This window comes from Eptesicus fuscus, chromosome 7 (genome assembly GCF_027574615.1).
Source record: "Eptesicus fuscus isolate TK198812 chromosome 7, DD_ASM_mEF_20220401, whole genome shotgun sequence".
NCBI classification, from domain to species: Eukaryota; Metazoa; Chordata; class Mammalia; order Chiroptera; family Vespertilionidae; genus Eptesicus; species Eptesicus fuscus.
In genome coordinates, this window is record NC_072479.1 from 91,249,309 (window position 1) to 91,273,801 (window position 24,493).

At 40.6% G+C, this 24,493-nt stretch overlaps 1 protein-coding gene across 2 annotated transcripts; it reads right to left on the minus strand.

Annotated features, from left to right (window-relative positions):
* Positions 1-776: 776 nt before the first annotated feature.
* Positions 777-24,478, minus strand: IKBIP (IKBKB interacting protein). Of its 2 annotated transcripts, none has more exons than XM_054719384.1 (3): positions 24,082-24,478; positions 15,060-15,177; positions 777-1,692 (listed from the first exon to the last, which is right to left on the minus strand). In XM_054719384.1, exons 1-3 carry the CDS (start codon positions 24,255-24,257, stop codon positions 937-939), a joined length of 1,050 nt encoding a protein of 349 aa, XP_054575359.1. In that variant the 5' UTR covers positions 24,258-24,478; the 3' UTR covers positions 777-936. The 2 variants fall into 2 exon arrangements, with proteins under 2 accessions (XP_054575359.1, XP_054575358.1); XM_054719383.1 differs by lacking the exon at positions 777-1,692 and adding an exon at positions 8,929-10,415.
* Positions 24,479-24,493: the final 15 nt, after the last annotated feature.

Genomic DNA, 24,493 nt, shown 5'->3' on the forward strand with positions numbered 1-24,493 from the left:
TTCTTTCCTTGGGATACTCATGAAATTAATAGATTAAACCATCTTCCCCTCCCCAACATGAGATAACTTGGATTACTGTTTCTTGCAACCAGAGCCCTGATTACTAGTAAACCCCCTCATAGCCAACTCTAAGTTCTGTAAGATCAGGGGATACTTGTTAGCCAGCTATGTAGCCCCTGAGACACCTACACATGTACTTGGCACACATTAAGCACTCCATAAATGTTTTCAAACAAATGAATTAAACAACTAAGGGCAAAACTACCTCTTTTGCCCTAGCTGATTTGGTTCAGTGGATAGAGCATCAACCTGTGGACTGAAGGGTCTTGGGTTCGATTCCCGTCAAGGGCACATGCCCGGGTTGTGGGCTTGATCCCCAGTAGGGGGCGTGCAGGAGGCAGCCGATCAATGATTTTCTCTCATCATTGATGTTTCTATCTCTCCCTTCCTCTCTGAAATCAATAAAAATATATTTTAAAAAACCCACTAAAAACAATCTCTTCCTTAAATGAGTAATGAATGTAACAACCCTGATTTTAATGGCAGGATCCAGTTAGGACCCCAGACACACAGACTATGCTACCTGGCAGTCAGTGAGGACAAGTGGGGATTCAGATCCTGCCCCATCTAGTTTCCCAGTGCTAGACTGGCAGGTCCTGCTTCTCCTCACTTGTGTGTGTGTGTGTGTGTGTGTGAGGAGGATGCATAAGGTTCTTGCTAAAGAAAGTTTCAACTACATGTTTTAGCATACTTATTTTGAAAAATCAAGTGATCAACCCTTTTCAATATTTTATTTTTACTGTACAAAATTGAATCATGTACAAAATGGTATTTACTCCAGAATTTCATTATTTCTAACTTGTCAATCTCTTCATAACATGACAGAGGTCCCATTTAAAAACCAACTTACTTCAATCTAACCTAAATAATTTCAAACTAATCCGTACCTGAAATGTGTGTTATTTCATCTTTTATATCCTTAATCTCAGCTTGGACTATTGTTAAATTAGATATTTTTTCATGTAAGAAAGCAATTTCTTTCTCTCTTTGTAGTAAGTCAGCAACCAGTCTCCCAATGCGTAGTGTTAAATCATTTACCAATGGTTCCAAACGGGAAAAGTCCTTCTTTAGATTATACACCTTTGGCTTTAGATCATTTGCAAAAGTCACTGTCTTCAGAACTTTAGCTCTGTCACTTTCTAAGCTTAACAACCTGTCTGTGTGCTTGTTGAAGTCACTCTTTAGCTCCGAAAGCATCTGCTTAACAGAGTTAATTCTCTGTGAATTTTCAGATGCTGTCTTTCGGAGCATTGCTGTTCGGTCAATGCTGCTGGAAAGAAGATCGCCTATGTTTTTTACTGTATTTTTTTCTGCTTTTTCTATTTTACTTTCCAGTTCTTGCACAGAGTCTGTCAATGATGTTATATCAGTTACTAAACCTGAAATACGGCGTATATCTGTCTTTATAGTTGTAATCTTGAGACCAACATCTTTTGCCATGGAAGTTGTACTTTGGTCTACTTTTGTAACATCTTGTGAAAGAGTTGTCAAATTGTTGTTCAATATGCCCTGTTTTTCAGTTATCCTGTTGGACCAAGTTTTCAACTCATAAATTTCCTCCTGTAGATGCTTTAGATGAGCAATTATTTGAAAAGACTTCCATTGTTCCATGATAGCTTCAGACTTCTGACACTATAAGAAAATATAATACCACAGTAACTAAGTTGATTAAGATCTCAACAGTTAAAATTTAACTTAAATTTTGTTAATCCTCACCCAAGGATATTTTCCCATTGATTTTTAGGGAGAGTGTAAGAGAGAGGGAAAGACGGAGAGAAACATTGATGTGAGATAAACACATCGGTTGGTTGCCTCCTGCACGAGCCCCAACCAGGAGAGAAGCCTGCAACCAAGGTACCTGCCCTTGACCAGAATCGAATGCTGACGCTCTATCCACTGAGCCAAACCGGCTAGGCCTCAACTTAAATTTTATGTTAGTTTTAACCATAATTTCACTGCTCCTCTGGAAAGCATTTGGTAAAAGATGTATTAAGTATATTACTAATGAATAAGAAGGAAAACAATTAAGGAAATATAAACTGTTACTGAGAATGACATTTTCAGTTATTATTTTTGTACTATCAATCCTCTGTACAGTGACAAAATGAGCTAAATGATAGTGACTTATTTTTCCATTGCTGGAGAAGGGAAGAGCCTTCTAGATGAGCACTGGTAGAATTGGGGCGGGGGGAGGTGGGGAGCGGTCAAACAAGGCACTATAACTTCTGAAATGTAAGTTGTGTGTAGTTATAACAAGTGCCAGAATGAATGTCCAAGACACTTTATTTTATTTTTTTAAAGATATATTTTATTGGTTTTTTACAGAGAGGAAGGGAGAGGGATAGAGAGTTAGAAACATTGATGAGAGAGAAACATCCATCAGCTGCCTCCTGCACACTCCCTACTGGGGATGTGCCCGCAACCAAGGTACATGCCCTTGACGGGAATCGAACCTGGGACCTTTCAGTCCGCAGGCTGACGCTCTATCCACCGAGCCAAACCGGTTAGGGCCACTTTAAATACACTTATCGTCCTATTACTTTTATGAATAATTTTCTGAGGTATCTAACTATCTTAAATAATTCAATTTAACTAATTCTTAAGTTCCTAGTGTGTTACTAGGCATGGCAGGTGTGAGAGACATAAAGATGAGTACAGCTTAGGCTGTGGCCCCAATTCAGTTTACTGGTTTAGTAGAGAAGACATACATGTGAAAAACAAAACAACAAATAAACAAAAGCTATCTCCACAGTTCTAAAATTCCATGATTCCAAATACAAGTGGTTCTCTTAGTTCTTGTATGTTTCAAATGCCATTGTCCTTCCCCACCATCCACTGTATACTGATATCTCTGAACTGTCGTTTTGGTTTAACTTGGACACATTAGCTGATGAACAATTTCAAGTTGTTATTGTTGTTGGCGGTGGTGTGTGCAGGAGGCAACCAGTCGATGTGTCTCTCCCACATCAATAATTCTCCCTCCCTTGAGGCTGCCCTTCCACTTTCTCTCAAAAGCAATGGAAAAAATATCCTTAGGTGAGAATTAAAAAAAAAAAAGAAGACAAAGGAGCAGCTATGTAGTTGCAAAGAAACAGAAGGCTGAAACGGGGCAGTAGAACAGTTAATGAATTCAAAGCAGCAATCCAATTGCCCCATCGTATATGTTTGTATATTTTAGAATTTTTTTCCTCAACAGGTTTATGCTTCATTAATTATTGGTGTGGGAGGTGTCCCTCCTGCCCACCCCCCCTTTTTTGATAGAGAAGTTAGATTGTGAAAATGTCATTGCAACTATGGCAATAAGGGGCAGCCACAAATGGGAAGGAAATCGAGTAGTGATTGCAAAACCACGTTTTATTTTTAAGGGGAAAGTTTTGCAATCAAGTGTATTCACTGAAACAGAAGATCCCCAAGGGTGAAAAGAGATGGCTTGTTTTCATTTATTTCATTACTAGGTTATCATTTATTAATGTACCTACTCTGTAAATGTTGTTTAATAGCATATAATTAAGACACCTCAGAAAGAGCTAAGTTTATTCTTAAAGGATCAGATCATTAAGAAGCTGTTAGTAAGCCTCTTTGTTTTACTTGGTAGCTTACAAAAGCAATTTATCAAGAACTTCCACTGACCTTTACTAAAATATAAACTCGATACACTGTAGGAATTGTCTACTAATTGTTTTACTGAATTATTTTTAAAAATTACTTATGGCTTGCTTAAGCTACTTAGGATGTACAGAAGACAGGGAGAGTCTATCAGTTGCAGCTCAAAAGATTCAGCCAATGATTTGAATATTTACCAAGTTATATATATACTAGAGGCCCGGTGCACAAAATTCATGCACGGGACAGGGAGGGGGGGCGTCCCTCAGCCTGGCCTGTTCCCTCTCGTAGTCTAGGAGCCCTTGGGGAATATCCCTCTCACAGTCCAGGACCCCTTGCTCCTTACCACTTGCCTGCTCGCTGCTCCTTACCGCTTGGCTTGCTGCTCCTTAGTGCTGCCACGGAGGTGAGAGAGGCTCCCACCACCGCCATTGCACTCGCCAGCTATGAGCCTGGCTTCTGTCTGAGCAGCGCTCCCCCTGTGGGAGCACACTGACCACCAGGGGGCAGGTACTGCGTTGAGCGTCTGCCTGCTGGTGGTTAGTGTACATCATAGTGACCGGTCATTCTGGTCATTCCACCTTAACCGTCGCTTAGGCTTTTATTATATAGACTAGTGGCCTGGTGCATGAAATTTGTGCACATTAAAAGGGAATTAATTGGAGGAAATATTTTAATATTGCTATTTGCCCTTTCCCTATAATAGAAGTGTCAGAGATGAAAGAAAATTAGTAAAATGCATATGAAAATCTCCCTCCTGTCAGAGTCTGGTGCACACTGCGGGACCCAGAGTCAAGTCCCCGCCCACCCGCGCACGCCTTGAAATCGCTCGAGACCCAGACCCGGCTGGCCCCACCCCCGTCAAGCCTTGCCAGGAGTGGGGTGCAGTCTCAGTCCCCCCAGCCCCATGCCAGGTGGGGGGCGTGGCCTCAGGTCCCCCAGTGCAGCCTCAGGCCCCCCAGCTCCTGACGACCATTTGCACTTAGCTCTTTATTATATAGGATGCAAAGTACTAAGCTAGATTATCCTACAGTGATAAATATTGTCTGGATATACAAACATAACAACATGGTTCCAGGGAATGATTTCTGGGTCCAACTGGCTTTCCAAAAACTTTGCTAAAGGATCTTTGAACTGCACTAAACGACCTGGAAAATGTCTCTAAAATTTAAAACCACTTTAAGCCAGAAGGAATCATATCATTTGGTACAATTCCCTCATTTTACAAATTAAAAACAACCTCAAAATCAAGTGCTCAAGAACACACACTTGGTGGCAAAGCCTAGGTCAGAGGATTCCCATCTAAGGTTCTTTCTCTCTGCTGCTTTCCCACTCCTCCCTAAACATTGTTTAATTCCTTCTTATGCCCAAGGCCCAAACAATGTTAGGTCACAGTTACAACTTTTGAGTGACTCACAGTCTAGTTTAATAGCGACACGGTAGTCGTTATTTGGCTACCACCAAGTTTGGCTGAATTACAGCTCTTTGAATCCTCAGGGTAGTTCTACTGACAGGTTCCTCGTGATTTTTTTTCCTCCCCTGGTTGAACAGCAGCGCGTTGCATCGAATAGTGTGAGGACAGTGGCTTCTGGAGTTGGACAGACCCAAAAGCTTGTTTGCAAGATTCCTAATCTTGCTGATTTTCTATGTCCTCATTTGTAAAATGGGTCATAGTTAGCAAAGCTGTGGTGAGAACGCTAATGAACAAAATAAACTAACAAAAAAAAAAAAAAGAAAGAAAGAAACAAACTCATAGATACAGAGAACAGACTGACAGCTGTCAGAGGGGAGGAGTTAGGGGGGCTGGGTGAAACAGGTGAATGGATTAAGCAAAAACAACATCACCAAAAACTCATAGACACAGACAACAGTATGGTGATTTTCTCAGGGAAAAAGGGGGTGGGAGCAGGTAGGAGAGGATAAGGGGGGGATAAATGGTGATGGAAGGAGACTTGACTTAGGGTGGTGAACACACAATATATAGATGATGTATTATAGAATTGTACCCCTGAAACTTATATAATTTTATTAACCAATGTCATCCCAATAAACTCAATTAAAAAAAGAAAAAGAAAAAAGACCTGCAAAGTGCCTGGCTGACGTGGCTCAGTGGTTGAGTGTTGACCTAAGAACCAGGAGGTCATGGTTCCATTCCCCGTCAGGGCACTGGGGTGTGCAGGAGGCAGCCGATCAATGATTCTCTCGCATCATTGATGTTTCTATCTCTCTCCCTCTCACTTCCTCTCTGATATCAACAAAAATATATTTTAAAAAATCATGATGATGTATCAAATATGGTGACAGGCCAAAAAATTAAGTAAATAGAAATGAAGAATACAAGAGATCACATCTCTCTGATAGGATGGAGATTGAAAGAACAAACTCCAGCTAACTTTATAATCTATTTTATTAGTATGAAAATAAAAACAAACAAATACAATTTTGTCAGTGCACACAGACAAGAACTTAAGACATTCAGAACTCGAGGAATTTAATGTTAAGATTCCAGAAATTAATGCTGTGACTTTTAATAGAAAGACTCTTCCATTTTTATGACCCACAGCTATCCACCGTAGTAGAACTTATTTGGCATTTTCCCCAAAATGTGCAAATTTACATAGTACAACTACCTGACCACAAGTACCTTTTGTAACTGACTGCTTTCAAGTTGTTTGTGCTTAATTCCACTGAAACTGCATTACAAAAAGGGACTACAGTGGTTATTGGCAAGAATCAACAAGAATAGTACCTCCATGTACAGTTGTCTCAGTTTTTTTTAAAAAATATATTTTATTGAGTTTTTACAGAGAGGAAGGGAGAGGGACAGAGAGCTAGAAACATCGATGAGAGAGAAACATCGACCAGCTGCCTCCTGCACACCCCCTACCGGAGATGTGCCCGCAACCAATGTACATGCCCTTGACCAGAATCGAACCTGGGACCTTTCAGTCCGCAGACCGACGCTCTATCCACTGAACCAAACCGGTTTCGGCCAGTTGTCTCAGTTTTCAACACCAAGTTTGGACACTCTTAATGTATCAGTTTACCAATAAAAGTCTCATGTGCTCCCCCAATCCTGCACATTTCTGATTGTCGTTATTAGAAAAATACAGCTAGGTCTCTGCTTAATCACCTTAGTATGCCTGTCTTATTCCTTGTGACCCTATTATGTAATTTTGAGTAAAATAAATCACTATGTGAAACAAATCTGGTTGGGTAACTATTTTGGGGATTCTTTAAAATAATGACATACTTTTTTTTTTTTTTTCAGCCTGTGACATTACTTTCCGTAGAACTAAAATAATGACATACTTTTAATTTCCCTAATTGTCATCATTTCTCTCTTTTTTAAATTTTTATTTTTTGTGTACTTGGCTCACTGTGGGGAGTGGCCCTGAGGCAAAGGAGAGAGGGTGGAGCCTGAAGAGCAGAGACTTTTATTTTTTTTTAAAAAATGTTTTTATTGATTTTTAGAGAGAGGAGAGGAAAGGGAGAGATAGAAACATTGATCAGCTGCCTCCTACAAGTCCCCTAACTGGGGATGGAGCACACAACCCGGGCATGTGCCCTGACCACCTGGGAATCGATGGGTGACTTCTTGGTGCATAGGTTCGGCCATACCATCTGGGCAAGCAGAACCTTTTAAATCTGTTTCATCAAATCCTGTGCCTGTGTGAAGAGGCCAAAGGTTGCACCTCTGGATGAGAAAGTAACAGCTCAGGCTTGGGGAAGGCGAGTGGAGGGGATGCTTGGAGAGCTGCGAGATGGTGGGAAGCTGAACTGGTCCCCAGAAAGGGGAAGCAGAGGCCTCGTCCTCGGAGCATTTGGCACGTCTGCCTGTGGCCTTAGTTTGCAGTCCTGTGATGCACATTTTTGTTCGTGGTCAGTTCTCCATCAGGTGCATTCAAGGCCAGTTCAGTGTCTTACTTATCTTGGCTTTAACAAACTTGGCATGGGCCAGCTGCCCAGCAAACATCTCTTAAGTGAATAGCATTAATTCACAAATATTTACTCCACTCTTGTCAGGTAACTCGGCCTGTTCTGGTCCTTGGAGATGTATCAGTGAACAAAACAGATAAATCCTTGCATTCCTAGAACTCACATTGGGGACAATAGTTAAAATAAGTTACATAGAAAGTTTCTTAGGGGGACAAGGAGTTGGAAGTTTACAGTTTTACACAGGAGGGGCAGTGGAGGGTTAAGAAAGACCCTCAAGCCCTAGCCGGCGTGGCTCAGTGGATAGAGTGTTGGCCTGCAGACTGAAGAGTTGCGGGTTCGATTCCAGGCAAGGGCACATGCCGGGTTGCGGCCAATCCCCCTCACCCCGTAGCGGGTGTGCGGGAGGCAGCTGATCGATGGTTTCCTCTCATCATTGATGTTTCTATCTCTCTCCCCCTCTCCCTTCCTCTCTGAAATCAATTAAAAAAAATATAAAAAACTTTCCATAGCTGCTTAAAAAAAAAAAGAGAAAAATCCTCAAGGAGAGGAGGGAGCATTCTAGGTGAAAAATTAGTGTAAAGGTGTGAGCAGGGAGAGAGGGAAGGAGTGGAAAGTGGTGAGGATGGAGAGTTAAGGTGGTGGCAGGCTGGCTCTCATTTCTCGTTTTGCTGCTTTTTCCTCTTTAAAACAGGCCACAGGCTTATCGGTGTATGTTCTAGATAGAGTAATTTACCTAGAGATCCTTTATCTAGCAAACTCAGGAGTCTGTAGCACAGTCAGAACCTTTTTTTTTTTTTTAAATAAAAAGCCCAGCTATACAGAGATATTCCAAAAGTCCATACTTCAAAGCATACACACAGCATTCCTAGGAAAAACCTTAAAAAACAAAAAAACAATGATATGGGTGGGGCAAAAGTAGGCTTACAGTTGTTTGTATGGAAAATAATACAATAATGAATAAATAATAATACAAGAATAAACTTTTGCTTACTCACAACTGTAAACCTACTTTTGCCTCACTGTATATTACTCTTATTTAAAGATTCTTACAAGTATCTATAACACAGAATCTTAACAAAAAGTAAAAACAGCCAAAACCGGTTTGGCTCAGTGGATAGAGCGTCGGCCTGCGGACTGAAAGGTCCCAGGTTCGATTCCGGTCAAGGGCATGTACCTTGGTTGCAGGCACATCCCCGGTAGGGGGTGTGCAGGAGGCAGCTGGTCGATGTTTCTCTCTCATCGATGTTTCTAGCTCTCTATCCCTCTCCCTTCCTCTCTGTAAAAAATCAATAAAATATATTAAAAAAAAAAAAAAAAAAAAAAAAGTAAAAACATTTCCAAGGCTCCACAGTTTTCAAAAAGTGCATATTAATGCATAGCAAAGTACCCCAATCTTGCTCTTGGGCATGTTATTTTTTTAATAAACAAAATTCCTATGAACTCTGTGGTCTGGATTCTTAGCCTGTAGTAAATTACAAAGGAAATGAAGGCCTGGCTGAGGCTGGCACTTCACCGACGCACCTGACAGTAACAGATCAGTGGGTCACCTTTCCAGGTGACAGAAGAGATATAAGAAGTAGACATAAGGTTTGAAAGATAGCAAACTGGGGTCACTTAGGGAGGAGGTAAACACCCCTCATTAGCTACTAGAGATATTAAAATATTTGGGTCCAATGGGTGAAATTCATAATAATGACCATTAATTAGAAAAACATGAAAAATATTAAGGATATTGCTTTTTAAAAAGTAGAGATATATGTATATATTTTAGAATTATTTCTATTTAAAATGATTAAAACGGAATAAGTTGTATTGCTTAGAGATAAGCTTTGATTGTCTGGATAATACATTTCTGTGGACATCTCACTTCTTTTCCAATAATGTAGGGTAAGTGAGACATATCAAAATAACACAAAAGCATGGAACTAATAAATTGATGTATAATAATATGGTTCATCAGAATAAATGTAGTGCATTTAAAGGTCACTATCAATTCCTTTATTTTCTAGATTACGTTCTTTTAAAGTTCCCTTTTCTCCTGCACTCGAATATACTATAAAGTCATGAACTTTTCCTTTCAGAACGTCCAGTTCATTTTGCATCTTTAATATGCTGTTGTCGTACTGAAGTCCTTCAAGAGTTTTCTGCATTTCCATGATCTCAGATACTGCTTTCAGCATATCATCTTCCATATTAAACATCTGCAGAGTTAAATCTTCCATTTTCTTTTCTGTCCCCATCAGATCCTGAGAGACTCTGAGAACAGAGCGAATTGCACTTTCAATGGTTGGCAAATGTGTCTTGCATTCCTCAACTTTGGGTTCGTAGTTGGAAAGCTTATTAGTCAGGTCTGCATCTCTGGCCAAGAGAGCATGCTGTTCCTCTTCTAACTTTTCAACTGCTTTTGCATCAGAGCCCAGCTGCTCCTCGACTCGCAGAAGATCCTCTTCTTCTTGTCTTTTCACTGTTCTGATATTTCTGAGTGTGCTGTCTTCCAGATCTTTTAGCCTTTCCGAGAGCAACTTTATTCCTTGTTCAGCTGAGTTAATCTGAACAGTCACTTGCGAATGCATATGCTTTGATTCTGATTTGAAAGTGTCTGTATTAGCATTCATTTCTTCCAGGCTTCTCTCCCAGAAATTTGTGACATTTTGGAACTTCTCATTAAGGCTTTGCATCTTTTGAGCGAGCATCTCTTCACTAATTTGAATGTCATGCATGATATGCTGGAGGTTGGATACTTCCTGCTCAACCTGGGTCACCAAAGACATGGATGACGTAGCTTCTTGCAGGATACTTTCAGTAGACTCAAGCTGCATTTATAACACAAAACAATTCCCAAGGCTACTTAATAACTTTTATATTAGGGAAACATACTTTAACAGTCATGCGCCAATTTCAAATTCTGAAGATGTCTAAAATACCAAGTATATCAGAGCCATATTGGCAAAAACACTTATTAATTTAACGTTGTTTTAACATATTTGAATTTAATAGATTAGCACTATGGCAGAGAAATATACCTGAACTTATAATCCTAAATATTCGCACATTTTCATGGAGGGATATTCAACTGAAAGATAATGCTAAAGGGAGTCTGAAGTATAGCACTTTTCTTTCTTTTTTTTACTCCAATGGAAAACAACTTTGTTATTTCTATGGTTATTTGGATGTTTAAGAAACTGTAAGTTAGTTATAAAATTTGTTCACTTTTCTAAATCCAATGATTCTGGAAGAGTTTCTGCCTGAAAAAAAAAAATTGGTTGACCAACCTTTGTGGAGAAGGTACCAGAATCAGATCTTACAAATATCACAAAGGCAAAATGAAGAAAAAACCAGTTTAGTGAGACAACTATGTCAAAGAGTAAAGTGTCCTAAATATCTGTAAATTATGGTAAGCTCCTGGCATGTCCTCATATGTGTCCGGAACATAGACAGACCAGGTTGTGCGCCTTAGTCTACACTCACAAAGATAGCCTTCGAGACACAGGAAGGACTAGAAATGAATGTTAATTTATCAAATGTTTGCAGCCTTGTGTTGAAGACTTAATGCTGTTCAAGACACAGTTCTGCCCCTGAGCAGCTTAGTGTAACTGGGGTGAAAGCCAAGTCTATATACGCTGTGATAGGGGAAGAACTGTGGAAGCAGTTACATGGGGCACCCAAAGGAGACTTCGATGATCAAGGAAAGTATTCTGGAAGCATTATCTAGTATCTGCTTCTAATTACTTCCTCTCTAAATCATCCTACACACTACAGTAAGACTAAGCTTTTAGAAACTGCTATGTATATCATGGTACAATATGTTTCCTAAAATATTGGTACAATATGATGTTTTCTAGGATCAAGTCCCAAATTCTATAACCTCTCTCTATGCTTGTCTTCCCTCCTCTTTGCTTAGCTGAGTTCTGCCCTTCCTTCAAGGCTCCGACCAGATCTCAGCTCTTCAGTGCAGCATTTTCCCATAACCCTAGTCTGACAAGCCTGAACCTCGGTACAGCAGCACATACTGTATTATGTATTTGCCACCTATTTGGCACTCAGCACATATGATTCAAGAATTTTTGAGTGTTCACTCTGTGCCAGACCTGTGCTAGACACTGGACATAAAATTATAGATACAGTATAGTCCCTGGCAGGGGAGAGAGAGTTTTGGATCTTTTATGACGTATATTCTAGAGTTCCAATAAGACTTATTGAGTGTCCTCTGTTCCATTATTATATAGAGATATAGGGGTATAGAGATACAAGACACTGTGATTGGCCTAAAGATCAGTAAGGGAGTCAGTTAATAACAACAAAATCACAATAGATTATGATTTGTGTTATGACAGAATTAGCACAGGAGAATGGATGCTTAAGGAGAGGTTAGAAGTCTGGATCTCAATGAGGAAAGGCTTAGGAAGTGACTTGGAAATCTGACCCCTTAACAGACTGATGAATGAGACAGTGAAGACAGGACAGCTTCTAAAATTCCTTAGGCGAAGAGAGCACATCTTGTACATTTAAAAATATATATATATTTTATTGATTTTTCACAGAGAGGAATGGAGAGGGATAGAGAGCTAGAAACATTGATGAGAGAGAGACATCGACCAGCTGCCTCCTGCACACCCCCCACCGGGGGATGTGCCCACAACCAATGTACATGCCCTTGACTGGAATCGAACCTGGGACCTTCCAGTCCGCAGACCGATGCTCCATCCACTGAGCCAAACCGGCTTCGGCCATCTTGTACATTTTTTGTAGTCCCCATATCTCGAGGTATAAAGAACATGTTTGCTGATATTTAGGAAGAAGAATTGTGCCCAGCCGGCATGGCTCAGGGGCTGAGCGTCGACCTATGAACTAAGAGGTCACGGTTTGATTCCCAGTCAGGGCACATGCCCAGGTTGCGGGCTCGATCGCCAGTGGGGGGCGTGCAGGAGGCAGCTGATGGATGATTCTCTCTCATCATTGATGCTTCTGTCTCTCTCTTCCTCTCTGAAATCAATAAAAATTTATTTTAAAAAAAGAAAGAAAAAGAAAAAAGAATGGCCATAAACCTTCTGGGCCCACCCCCATCATACCTGAAGCAGTTCCAGGTGACAGCGGGGAACAATGTGCAACCCCACTGAATAATACAATAGGACCACTTCGAAACCTTGTTTACAAATTATCTTCAGTGCACACATGTAGCCATAATACAAGTTCCTTTAAAAGCCAATTTTGAGAAATACTTGTACATTGGTAATACTGCTAGGTTTAGTTGTCTTGTTAGCAGCAATTACCCAAAGGTAATTTCCTACCTGGACTGTTCATCAGAGCATCACTATACCCTGAGGCGTATATCTCAAGAGTCCCCAAAAGTTCAAAAGGATAACAGGGTCTCAAGATTTAATCTGCAAACACATATATAGTGACTAGTATACCACAACAGCTATCATTTATGGGCTGCCAATATATTCTAATAGTTTTTCATTTTTTTAAAGAGAGCTAATACCTTAAATTTATCACTGCTTGAAAGTTTTCAAAGAGTTTACATATGCATTGTATCTCATCTAATCCTTATAAAACATTTGTTATTCTCATTTAATAAACGAGGAAACGGAGGCCAAGAGGAATTAAGGTGATTTTTTTCAGAGGTGATGTAATTGTGATGGGAGTCCAGATCTAGTTGTTTTTTCCTCCTATTGCATTACACTAGCCATGAGGATCAGCTTTGTGAGAAGGCAGCTGTTGTTAAACTACTCCTAGGCAGACTGGGAGTGAAAGAGCTATGCAAAGACTGAATAGTTTTTGGATCCTATGATAATACTAGGGGCCTGGTGCATGAATTTGTGCACGGGTGGAGTCCCTCAGCCTGGCCGGCAATCGAGGCTGATTGGGGCCGTCTCGTCCAGTCCCGATCGGGGCTGATGGGGGCCGGCTGGCCGGGGAGGGATCCTGGGAGGGTTCCAGGGTGTGCCCAGCCCATCTCGCCCAGTCCCGATTGGCTGGACCCCAGCAGCAAGTTAACCTACTGGTTGGAGCATCTGCCCCCGTGGTGGTCAGTGCATGTCATAGTGACTGGTCGAGCGATCGACCAATAGGTTGGACACTTAACATATTAGGCTTATATATATATGAATATATTTTAATATTTAAAACATCTTGCCCTGGCCGGTTTGGCTCAGTGGATAGAGCATCGGCCTGTGAACTCAAGGGTCCCGGGTTCGATTCCGGTCAAGGGCATGTACCTTGGTTGCGGGCACATCCCCAGTAGGGGGTGTGCAGGAGGCAGCTGATTGATGTTTCTCTCTCATCGATGTTTCTGGCTCTCTGTCCCTCTCCCTTCCTCTCTGTAAAAAATCAATAAAATATATTAAAAAAAAAATCTTCTTTAAAAAGCATTTTATTTGCTACCAAATTTTTCATTTAAAAAGGAAATCTTTCTTCAAAATTTGCTTTCCATAGCTTTTAAGCACATTCAGTTTCTGTTTCCTGCCATTTTTTTTTTCTATCATCTTCCCCCTGATGAGAGAGCCTCCAACAATTATAACCAGATTCTAACTTGAGCTCTACATCAAAATACCAGCTCTTGCATCTTCTTCCCAGAGGCCCCTAAGCTCACATTCGATCCCCTGGCATGTTCGAGGGGATGTGTGATTTTCATCCATGGCTTTTACCTTCTGAGGGAATATATGCCCATTTTGTGCATGAAGCTGCAGGAACTTAGACCCTCTATTTTTTTCCTGTTTATTTTTATAACATTCTTGCTCACCCTGGTGACAGGCACAAGTCCTGTCTACCTTATGACTTAAGTAAAGATTTAGCACATGAAGAAATGAACAAACAAGGTATGTTTCCCAATGATACCTTGGTCTCCAGTAGCCAGGCAAGGCCCACAAATGCCTCATTGATTATAGCAGACCCTCTCCTGAGAAGTGTAGTAGTTAACATTTTTTAAATCTGTTGCACATTTCTAAGAATCACAGAAATAATGCATCTGCATCTGCAGCTTGAAGAAACACAACAAAGACCTGGATTTCAATTTTCATATGGCTCCACAATCAATATTTATGTTTAGGTTAATCAGTCTTATATGTACATATATATATGTTTACCAATCAGAAAGTAAAGAATAAAACACCGATGAAACTTTGCCCAACAAATGCTTTTCCTATTCTAATTTTATATCAAAATATCAAGTATATACACTTGATATTTAAATAGAAAACTGAGGTCACCTCAATATGAGCATGTTAGTCTTTTCAAACAATAACAGTAGTTGTATTATAAAAAATTATTTACCTTTCTAAATGTAATTTAAGTCTAAATTGGATTGAAGGGAGAATGTAAAGAGGTATTTTAACCTGTGAGAGTTAAAATAGCATTGTTTAAAAGGCAGGAAAAAAGAATTTATGAACTGGGGTAGAATGATGATAGGAGGAAGGAAAATGGAAAAAATCTCCCCAAATAAGCCAATTAATAATTACCTTTTCTGAAATTAAACTGATTTTACTTTGCAGCCCTTGGAATTCGTTGTTTTCTATTTTCAGTAACTGGTATTGGTTTTCCACCTTTGCAAACTTTTCCGATTGTTGAAATACAAACCTGGAAAAGAAAAAAAAAAAATCACTCTCTCACCTAATTCATATCTATTTAAGTCTGAGTTTTAAAGGAGTATTTTTTACCCACTTCTGGTAAGGATGACAAATTCTGGTATGGGTAGTGGCAGCTTTTATTAGTTTATTTCAATAAACATTTAGGTAGGTAGTGGTTTAATGGTACTACTCATGCAAAGATGAGTGAAACTGCCCCTCTTCAAGTTCACAGCTGGCTCAGTGAGCAAGACGGTGTGACAGTTGTAATACATGTATGCAGAATATTTTGAAGGAAGAAATAATGAATTATTTAGAAAAAAATATGTGATCTCTACTATTTTGCCTATGTAAAAAAAAAAAAAGCATTTTTAAATTAAAATGTAGAAGAGAAAAAAAAGCAAGCAGTGAAGTGGAAGGAAGAGGACATGATGGTGATTAGAAGTTGCAAAATAACCGGACTCAAAACGGATGAACACAGGAGTCACTGTTAAAGTGACAATAGAACACAAACACATATACAATTGTTTATAATAAGAAATACACGTCATATCGATGTACTTTGGATGTCCTAAAATTGGAGTGTTTTTCTATCTGGCAGATAGTACAGGGCAGAAGCATGAAAAAGTTATCCCAGTCTTAAAAACTATAAATGGACTGTTGTGTGTTTAGAACTTGAAATGAGCAAGCACAAAAGACATGCTTCGAATCTAGTACTATTCTGGTCCATCTACTTTGACTCAATTCCTTGGGATCCGAAAGAGCAGCAGTTGAAATTCTTTCTTTGAGGCATCAAAAAGCAGTGGAGGGTTGGGAGGGGGCCAAAAAAGGAGAAAATGGGTCATCTGTAATGCTGTCAACAATAAAAAGAAAAATAGCATGACACAGCCAGCCATTTTTCAATCAAGTTATTCTATCATATTAAATTCTTTTTTAAAAATAATAAATCTTTATTGTTCAGATTATTACAGTTGTTCCTCTCTTTTCCCCCCATAGCTTTCCTCCACCCGGTTCCCACCCTACATCCCTACTCCCCTACCCCCATCCTCATCCATAGGTGTAAGATTTTTGTCCATTCTCTTCCCACACCCCCCACACCCCCTTCCCCCCTGAGAATTGTCAGTCCACTCACTTTCTATGCCCCTGATTCTATTATATTCATCAGTTTATTCTGTTCATCAGATTTTTATTCACTTGATTTTTAGATTCACTTGTTGATAGATATGTATGTTACTTTGTTGTTCATAATTTTTATCTTTACCTTTTTCTTCTTCCTCCTCTTCTTAAAGAATACCCTTCAGCATTTCATATAATACTGGTTTGGCGGTGATGAACTCCTTTAGCTTTTTCTTATCTGTGAAGCTCTTTATCTGACCTTCAATTCTAAATGATAGCTTTGCTGGGTAGAGTAATCTTGGTTGTAGGTTCTTGTTATTCATCACTTTGAATATTTCTTGCCACTCCCTTCTGGCCTGCATAGTTTCTGTTGAGAAATCAGTTGACAGTTGTATGGGTACTCCCTTGTAGGTAACTGTTTTTCTCTTGCTGCTTTTAATATTCTCTTTGTCTTTTGCCTTGGCATTTTAATTATGATGTGTCTTAGTGTGGTCCTCTTTGGATTCCTTTTGTTTAGGGTTCTCTGCACTTTCTGGACTTGTAAGTCTATTTCTTTCACAAGGTAGGGGAAGTTTTCTGTCATTATTTCTTCTAATAGGTTTTCAATATCTTGCTCTCTCTCTTCTTCTGGCACTGCCATAATTCGGATGTTGGTACGTTTGAAGTTGTCCCAGAGGCTCCTTACACTATCTTCATATTTCTGGGTTCTTTTTTCTTTTCCAGTTGGGTGTTTTTTGCTTCTTCATATTTCAAATCTTTGACTTGATTCTTGGGATCCTATAGTCTGCTGTTGGATCTCTGTATATTATTGTTTCAGTCAGTGTATGCTTAATTTCTAATTGGTCCTTTTTCATATCCTTGAGGGTCTCACTAAATTTCTCGGAGGTTTCTAGAAGATTCTTGAGCAACCTTATAACTGTGGTTTTGAACTCTATATCCAGTTTGCTTTCCTCCATTTCTGTCATTTGTGACCTGTTTCTTTGTCTCTGCATTTTGGCTGCTTCCCTGTGTTGATAGAGTGGCTTTGTGTGCTAGGTGTCCTATAGGGCCCAGTGACTCAGCATCCCTAATTACCTGAGGTGGACACTCTTGGTGCACCCCTTTGTGGGCTGTGTACACAGTCTTGTTGTAGTTAAGCCTTGATTGCTGTTGGTGTCACTGGGAGGAATTGACCTCCAGGCCAATTGGCTGTGAGGACCAGTTGTGTCTACAATGGGAGAACTTCTGTGCTGGAGACACCCTTATGGGGAAGGACTTGCTTCAATGGGGCTTTGGTGCTCACTGAGTCTGCCCCAAGTGTGTCTCTTATGGATGTTAAGAGTTGTAATCTGGATGGTCCCACTCTGACCACTGGGTACAATGGCTCTTGGATCTCCAAGGAGGTGCAAAGTCAGCCACTGCCTGAGGCCACCCAGCAGGAGCTACAGCGAGATCTGCAGATTCCTCCTCTTTGTTTGGGGTTTGGAGGTGCCCAGATGAGGCCAGCTGTGAAGCAATGCAAGCTGCTGTCAAGCCTTGGGCCTTCTTTTGGAAGCTCTCTGACCCAGCTGCAGTTTGTTAGGTTTTAGATTGAAAAAGGCCAGGCCATTCATATGTAAAAGCCTCTGCGCACAGCTTGGGTGGGGTTGTAAATTGGGTGGGGCGGGTCTCAGGGAATCACTATGGGGGAGCAAACAGCAATGGCTGACCATCAGCCCTGCCCCTAAGAGGTCCCTGGGTCCCTGTATCCCGTGGTGCCGTGCAGAAACAATGATCACTGCAAGCAACTCTGAGAGAAAGCCGCCCTCGTGTTCCGGCCCAATGCCAGACAGTCCAGTTTCTCCCCATATGAGTCTGGGTCCCCAGAGTCTCACCCGGAACTGGAGTTCAGAGCAGTCGGGAGCTTGTATCTCCCTCCCGATTGAAAAAGACAACAGCATACCTAGTTGCCAGCTCGCTTTGCGTGTGCCTCTGTACCTCCGCACTTTTGCACCTCTGCACCTCCTCCCAGTCTCAGTGTGCTTTTCTCTTTCCTTCTAGTTGTATAACTTCCACTCAGCCAGCCTTATCCATGGTTCTGGATGATATCTGTTTTGTCTTTTAGTTGTAGTTTTGATATGGTTGTGCAAGGCAGCAAGTTCAGGTGTTTACCTATGCCACCATCTTCAGCTCTCCCAGACTTTTTAAACAAATGTTTATAATGTCAGATGAAATACATTTATTTATTTATTTAAAATATATTTTATTGATTTTTTACAGAGAGGAAGGGAGAGGGAGAGTTAGAAACATCGATGAGAGAGAAACATTAATCAGCTGCCTCCTATACACCCCCTACTGGGGATGTGCCTGCAACCAAGGTAGATGCCCTTAACCGGAATCGAACCTGGGACCTTTGAGTCCGCAGGCCGATGCTCTATCCACTGAGCCAAACCAGTTAGGGCTGAAATAAATTTATTTTAGTGATGGCTCCCATCCATTCTATAACACTGAATGTGCTAATATGAACTTTTAAACAAAACTTCTGATTATTAGAAAACGCCATTATCCTAATTTTTAAAGATGGATATGTAGACATAATTCTCTTTTGATTGGCTGTTTCATTCTTGGCTTTTAAGAGGTTCTTTTCAGAATATAGGCTTATCTGGGACCAGCAGACCAAGGATAGAGACTATTCTAAAGAAATACATCTAATTTCAAGGACTAGTTTTATCATTCATCACTCCAGTGTTACCTCATAGATTTATGCTGTACATCAGTGTGTTTATTCAGAATAAACTCATTATGATAAAAAGGACTTTTTGTGAAGGTTGATCCACTACAATAATACATTAGGATTTTCCATTTTATTAAATATTTTTTTTTTTAAATATATTTTATTGATTTTTTACAGAGAGGAAGGGAGAGAGATAGAGAGTTAGAAACATCAATCAGCTGCCTCTTGCACACCCCCTACTGGGGATGTGCCCGCAACCAAGGTACATGCCCTTGACTGGAATCGAACCCGGGACCTTTCAGTCCGCAGGCTGACGCTCTATCCACTGAGCCAAACCAGTTTCGGCATTTTTTTTATTAAATATTTTTTAATGTTGTTTATCTCTGCACTTCTCTTCAATATTAAGCAAAAGCTTGAAGAAAACTGCCATGTTAGTGGAAATATCATCTCTGATGACAATTTGTAGGTGTTTTGTTTTTTTTTCATGGTTAGCTGCTCAACAAAATAAAAAAAAGAGATAAGATTCACCATTGCTACATACGAGTAGTGCAAGCATAAAGTTGACTTACGGTTAGTAATGAAAAAATGAAAAGTGGTTTGTATGCTGGAGTATTTTTCACTTAGATGTGCCAGACACTATTCTAAGTGCTTTATAAATATTAACTCTTGAACATTAAGATGATGACTTTCTAGAAGTCAAAACTGTATGCTTAGAGAAGGTGACTTTAATTCTGAAAAACTAATTTTTAAAACAGGCTTTTTAACAGGAGCAGTTCAAAGCCTTTTTACACCCATATTCCCTAGTTTAGATGAGGTAAACAATTAGGTTCTGATTAGGGCTACAGCTTGTAGTTGAAGAAAAAAAAAAGAACTATAAGTAGTTCTGGAGTAAAGATTTCTATCTCTAGGGCCTTGACTATTTATTTATTTAAAAATATATTTTATTGATTTTTTACAGAGAGGGATAGAGAGTTAGAATCACTGATGAGCTGTCTCCTGCACACCCCCTACTGGGGATGTGCTCACAACCAAGGTACATGCCCTTGATTGGAATCGAACCTGGGACCCTTCAGTCCGCAGGTCGACACTCTATCCACTGAGCCAAACCAGTTAGGGCCCTTGCCTCTTATTAATAATACTGGTTGAGTGTGGAGTTGGGCAACTGTGGCTCTGCCATTTACTAGCTGTATAACCTCTCTGGGCAAGCTACTGAAGTTATCTTTGCTAGTTTCCTCATCTGTCAAGAGGGGATACTACTACTGAGTTCATAGGGTTGTACAGATTAAATAGGTTCTTATTTACAAAGCTCCTAGACCAGTGGTTGGCAAACTCATTAGTCAACCGAGCAGCAAAGGCTCTGTTGAGTCTTAGGCGCTGCTGTAGAGTCTTAGGCTCTACTGTAGAGTCTTAGGCGCTGCTGTAGAGTCTTAGGCTCTACAGCAGCGGTTCTCAACCTGTGGGTCTCGACCCACAGGTTGAGAACTGCTAGCAGGGTCACCTAAGACCATCGGAAAACACAGATATTTACATTACGATTCATAACAGCAGCAAAACTAGTTATGAAGTAGCAACGAAAATAATTTTATGGTTGGGGGTCACCACAACATGAGGAACTGTATTAAAGGGTCGCGGCATTAGAAAGGTTGAGAACCACTGCCATAATCCATTGAGACTTCATACAGATCCAGGGCCTATAGTATTAAACTGCATTTCCATGTTGTGTTGCCTCTGCACAGCACCTTTAAGACTGATGGTGGCAGACAGCTGATTGAGGACTAATATATTATAGAAGTTTCCCTGGCCGTTTCAACTTAATGAGAAAGAGGCAAATAACCAAAGGCAGCTGTTATTATGGACCTTCAGCAAGAAAGGAAGTTCCAGGGCTACTGCTAGGGCCAGCACCCCCTTAGTCCTGTTTCATTTTTAGCATCATACTGAATGGCCAGAAAAACATTGATTATATTCCATTAAAAAATTTTTTTTTATTGATTTCAAAGAGGGCGAGGGAGAGAGATAGAAACATCAATGATGAGAGAGAATCATTGATTGGCTGCCTCTTGCATGCCCCACACTCGGGATCGAGCCCACAACCCGTGCATGTGCTCTGACCAAGAATCAAACCCTGACCTCCAGGTTCATAGGTTGACGCTCAACCACTCAGCCAGATCAGCGGGGCAAGAATAAACTATCTTTTAGATAAACTTCATTAACAACAAAAAGCTGAAAAATGGCGTTAGCCATGATTTTGCTGTATATGACTTATAGTGTGTTAGATGATATACAAAAAAAAAAAACACAGAGTTAGCTGGTTGTTTAAAGAGCTTTTGACTTCTTATACATAATTATCACAAATGTGTTGAAAAAATTTTATAAAGGAAATTTAGAAATCTGTTGAAACTTCCAAGAATACTTTTTTTTTTACACTGGAACTTCTGGTTTTTAATTTACATAATTAAATAAGCTTGTAAAGTATCATTTGTGTCTTATTTAGTAACTACATACACAACTTTTAAACTTTTTGAAAGCAGAATTTCTTCAAAAAACGTTCTTAAGAGTTTACAAACAGTATTCAAGCTAACACTCAAAGCCATATAGTTTTGGGTAACTGTTATCTCCAACATCTTATTGTTAAACTGACAAGTCAGGACTTTATCTGTTACACTTTATCTATTTACTTTCTAAACAAGAATTCCAAGCCTAAAGGCCGGAAGACACTGAAGTAGAGATGTCTTGAAATCCTCCTTAGGCAGTAGGGTTTAAACTTCCCCTCTCAATTTAATCCAAGTGTAAGAGGATGGATAAACTGTACTGACAGGCACATATATTCAGTGTTGTAGTTTAACCATCAGGACAGTGTCAGTACAATAAGCATTAAATAGCTGACAAACTGGCCTGTAGATGCTGAAGCATGTGTTCTAGAGTTAAAAAATATCAATGGCTTTGTTGTAATTCTAGTATTTTGAGATGCCAAATGTTTAATTGGAAAATACTTGCAAATGTCTTGCCAGAATAATTTTTTATTCCCGAAATTACCATGGATAAATATTTGCTATAAACAGTGACTGAAGTATTTCTACTTCCAACTCTTGTGGCAAAAGATTTCACAAGAGCAATTAACAGTCAACTATTTTAATATCTATCATAGAATCTGCCTGTTTAAGAAAAAAGCTTTAGATATTGTTTTATCATTTTGCAAAGACAGTTCAAATAAAATCTTCCTACTGAATGTAATTTCTTTGGGCCTTTACTATAGGCACTAACAAATTCTGTGGAAAGTAACCTCACAGGGTAATTTGATCATATATTCCTAACTGGGCAGGTCATGGTGGGTAGTCACATCCCAGGCATATAACTTTTTTAGTAAAGGTTTGCCTTTGCCTTAAGCAAGTCCTGTCCATTGTTAGCACAACTTTGAAATAAATTATAATAACCACCCTCAAGAGAATTAATCTTGTTAACTATCCTATAATCAAATCCCCATCTTGCTTTTTCCCACCTTTACATATTCTTCCTTAAGTTCTCTCCTTAATTTCGAAGGCATAAAAGAAACTGCGAAACTGTTATTCTCTGGAGCATTTTAGATCTTGCTTCCCAGCAACTGTCACTAGTTCTGGCTCAAATAAACTATTAATAAAAATTCTCTAGTTTTGGACATTTCTTATGCCAACAGATCACTATTAGTGTTTTTCCCCAGGACAGGAACTAAATTTTTGAAAAAGTGAACAATTGGTGATATAATTTAGCTCCCATGCATATGTACCTTCAGATAAATAAATTCAGTAAGTAAAACCAGTTGTATCAGGTTCCAGAGAAAAGCAACATATATCTTTGAGCAAACTAAATTCTATTACTGAATAACCTTCCTAATACAAAAAGGGCTTAACTTACCTAAAGGCCATGCATTTTAAGATATAAGAGCAGTTTTCAAAACAGTAAATTCAGTACATTTATTCCTTGAAGATCAAAATAAAATATTCCATAAACAAAAATAACATTAGTAAAATGACAGTATAGCAAGAGAACATTTAATAATCAACATTTCACATTACTGTGACAAATCTTTTTTTTTTTTAATATATATTTTATTGACTTTTTACAGAGAGGAAGGAAGAGGGATAGAGAGTTAGAAACATCGATGAGAGAGAAACATCGATCAGCTGCCTCCTGCACACTCCCCACCGGGAATATGCCCGCAACCAAGGTACATGCCCTTGACCAGAATCGAACCCAGGACTCTTGCGTCGGCAGGCCGACACTCTATCCACTGAGCCAAACCGGTCAGGGCCAAATCTTTTATTAAGATCAACTTAGGATGAGTCACCCCTAAAGTACAATTCAAAACTTACTAGCATGAAAAACGTTCTAGACTACAGGATGTCCAGGACCCCTCCTAGAATTTGATTACTTTTGAAGATGAATAGCTATCTTCGAAATACCTTAAAAACCACCGAAAAATGGAGGGAAAGTCTAATGTAAAGTGTGTCTTGTCACCAGCGCTACATACTTTTGTAGCTTTCCGGTACCAAAATTCCATCTGCAGCTTAGGAATAGACTCTAAATTCTTAACGCATATGCACACCGATCGGAATATGAGAAATCCTCCAAACTTAGAATCATTAACGTTTGTTGCTTTGAGATCCTAATGAACTCTTTAAAGGTTGCAAACGTTGCCATTAGGCATTTATAGGGCGGGGCCAATGTGTCCCGGACAAATGCAAAGCGGACTGGAATAACGTGTTTCTAAAAACGGTCAAGCTTCTGGGAGTGTAGCAGGCACGGAATAAAAGTTTGGCCGAATCTGTTCTCTCTTAAGAAATGGCTGACTCGTTCCAAACCTTCCCCTCCACTGCAGCTGAGCGATCGGGGCACGATCCTAGTGCAAAGTTAAAACGGGTTACAGGGAAAGGGCGAAAGCAAGAAGCTGGGTTGGCCCTCGTTTGAGGTCGAGGCAGAGGAACAGCAGCCGCCAAATTGGGAGGTTTGGAGACGGGGGGATGCCGAGCCGGGTGGGGCCCGGGCGGGATTCCGACAGGAGCGGGGCGACCACCGGAGGCCGGACTTGGGGGTGGGGGGGGGGGGGGCGGCCCGTGCGGCCTCGCGTCCACTTACCAGGCCAGGCCCAGGCACATGCCCAGCGACAGCAGGCTCACGCCGGTCCGGGGGTCCACCCAGCCCCCGCTTGCACCGTCCCGCGCCTCGGCGCTCTTGCCGCCCTCGCTCCGCTTCCCGGGATCCGCGGGGGCTCCCTTGGGCCCCGACTTCTTCCGGCTCTTCACCTCGGACATGTCTGGAGGTCTTGAGGACAGCAAACTCCGGGGGCCCCTACACCCAGCGGGAGCGGGACGTGGCCGCCTCAGCCTCCGCGGGAAGCCACGGCGGTGACCGCGCCCCCGCCCAGACTTAGCACCGCCCACGGACCAGGCCCCGCCCCCCCTCGGCCGTCCTCGCTGCTTCGCGGCATCCTCCCGGCCCCTAGTTCCTCCAGCTGAGTCAGGCGGCGACCCCACTACCCCACTTAATG

Coding starts and splice junctions, on each gene's coding strand:
- IKBIP (XM_054719383.1), bottom strand. CDS start 24,257: ATGTCCGAGGTGAAGAGCCGGAAGAAGTCGGGGCCCAAGGGAGCCCCC. Junction 15,178..24,081: donor ATGTGCCTGGGCCTGGCCTG/GTAAGTGGACGC, acceptor TTTCTTTTCCAG/GTTTGTATTTCAACAATCGG. Junction 10,416..15,059: donor TCAGTTTAATTTCAGAAAAG/GTAATTATTAAT, acceptor TTATAAATGCAG/CTTGAGTCTACTGAAAGTAT.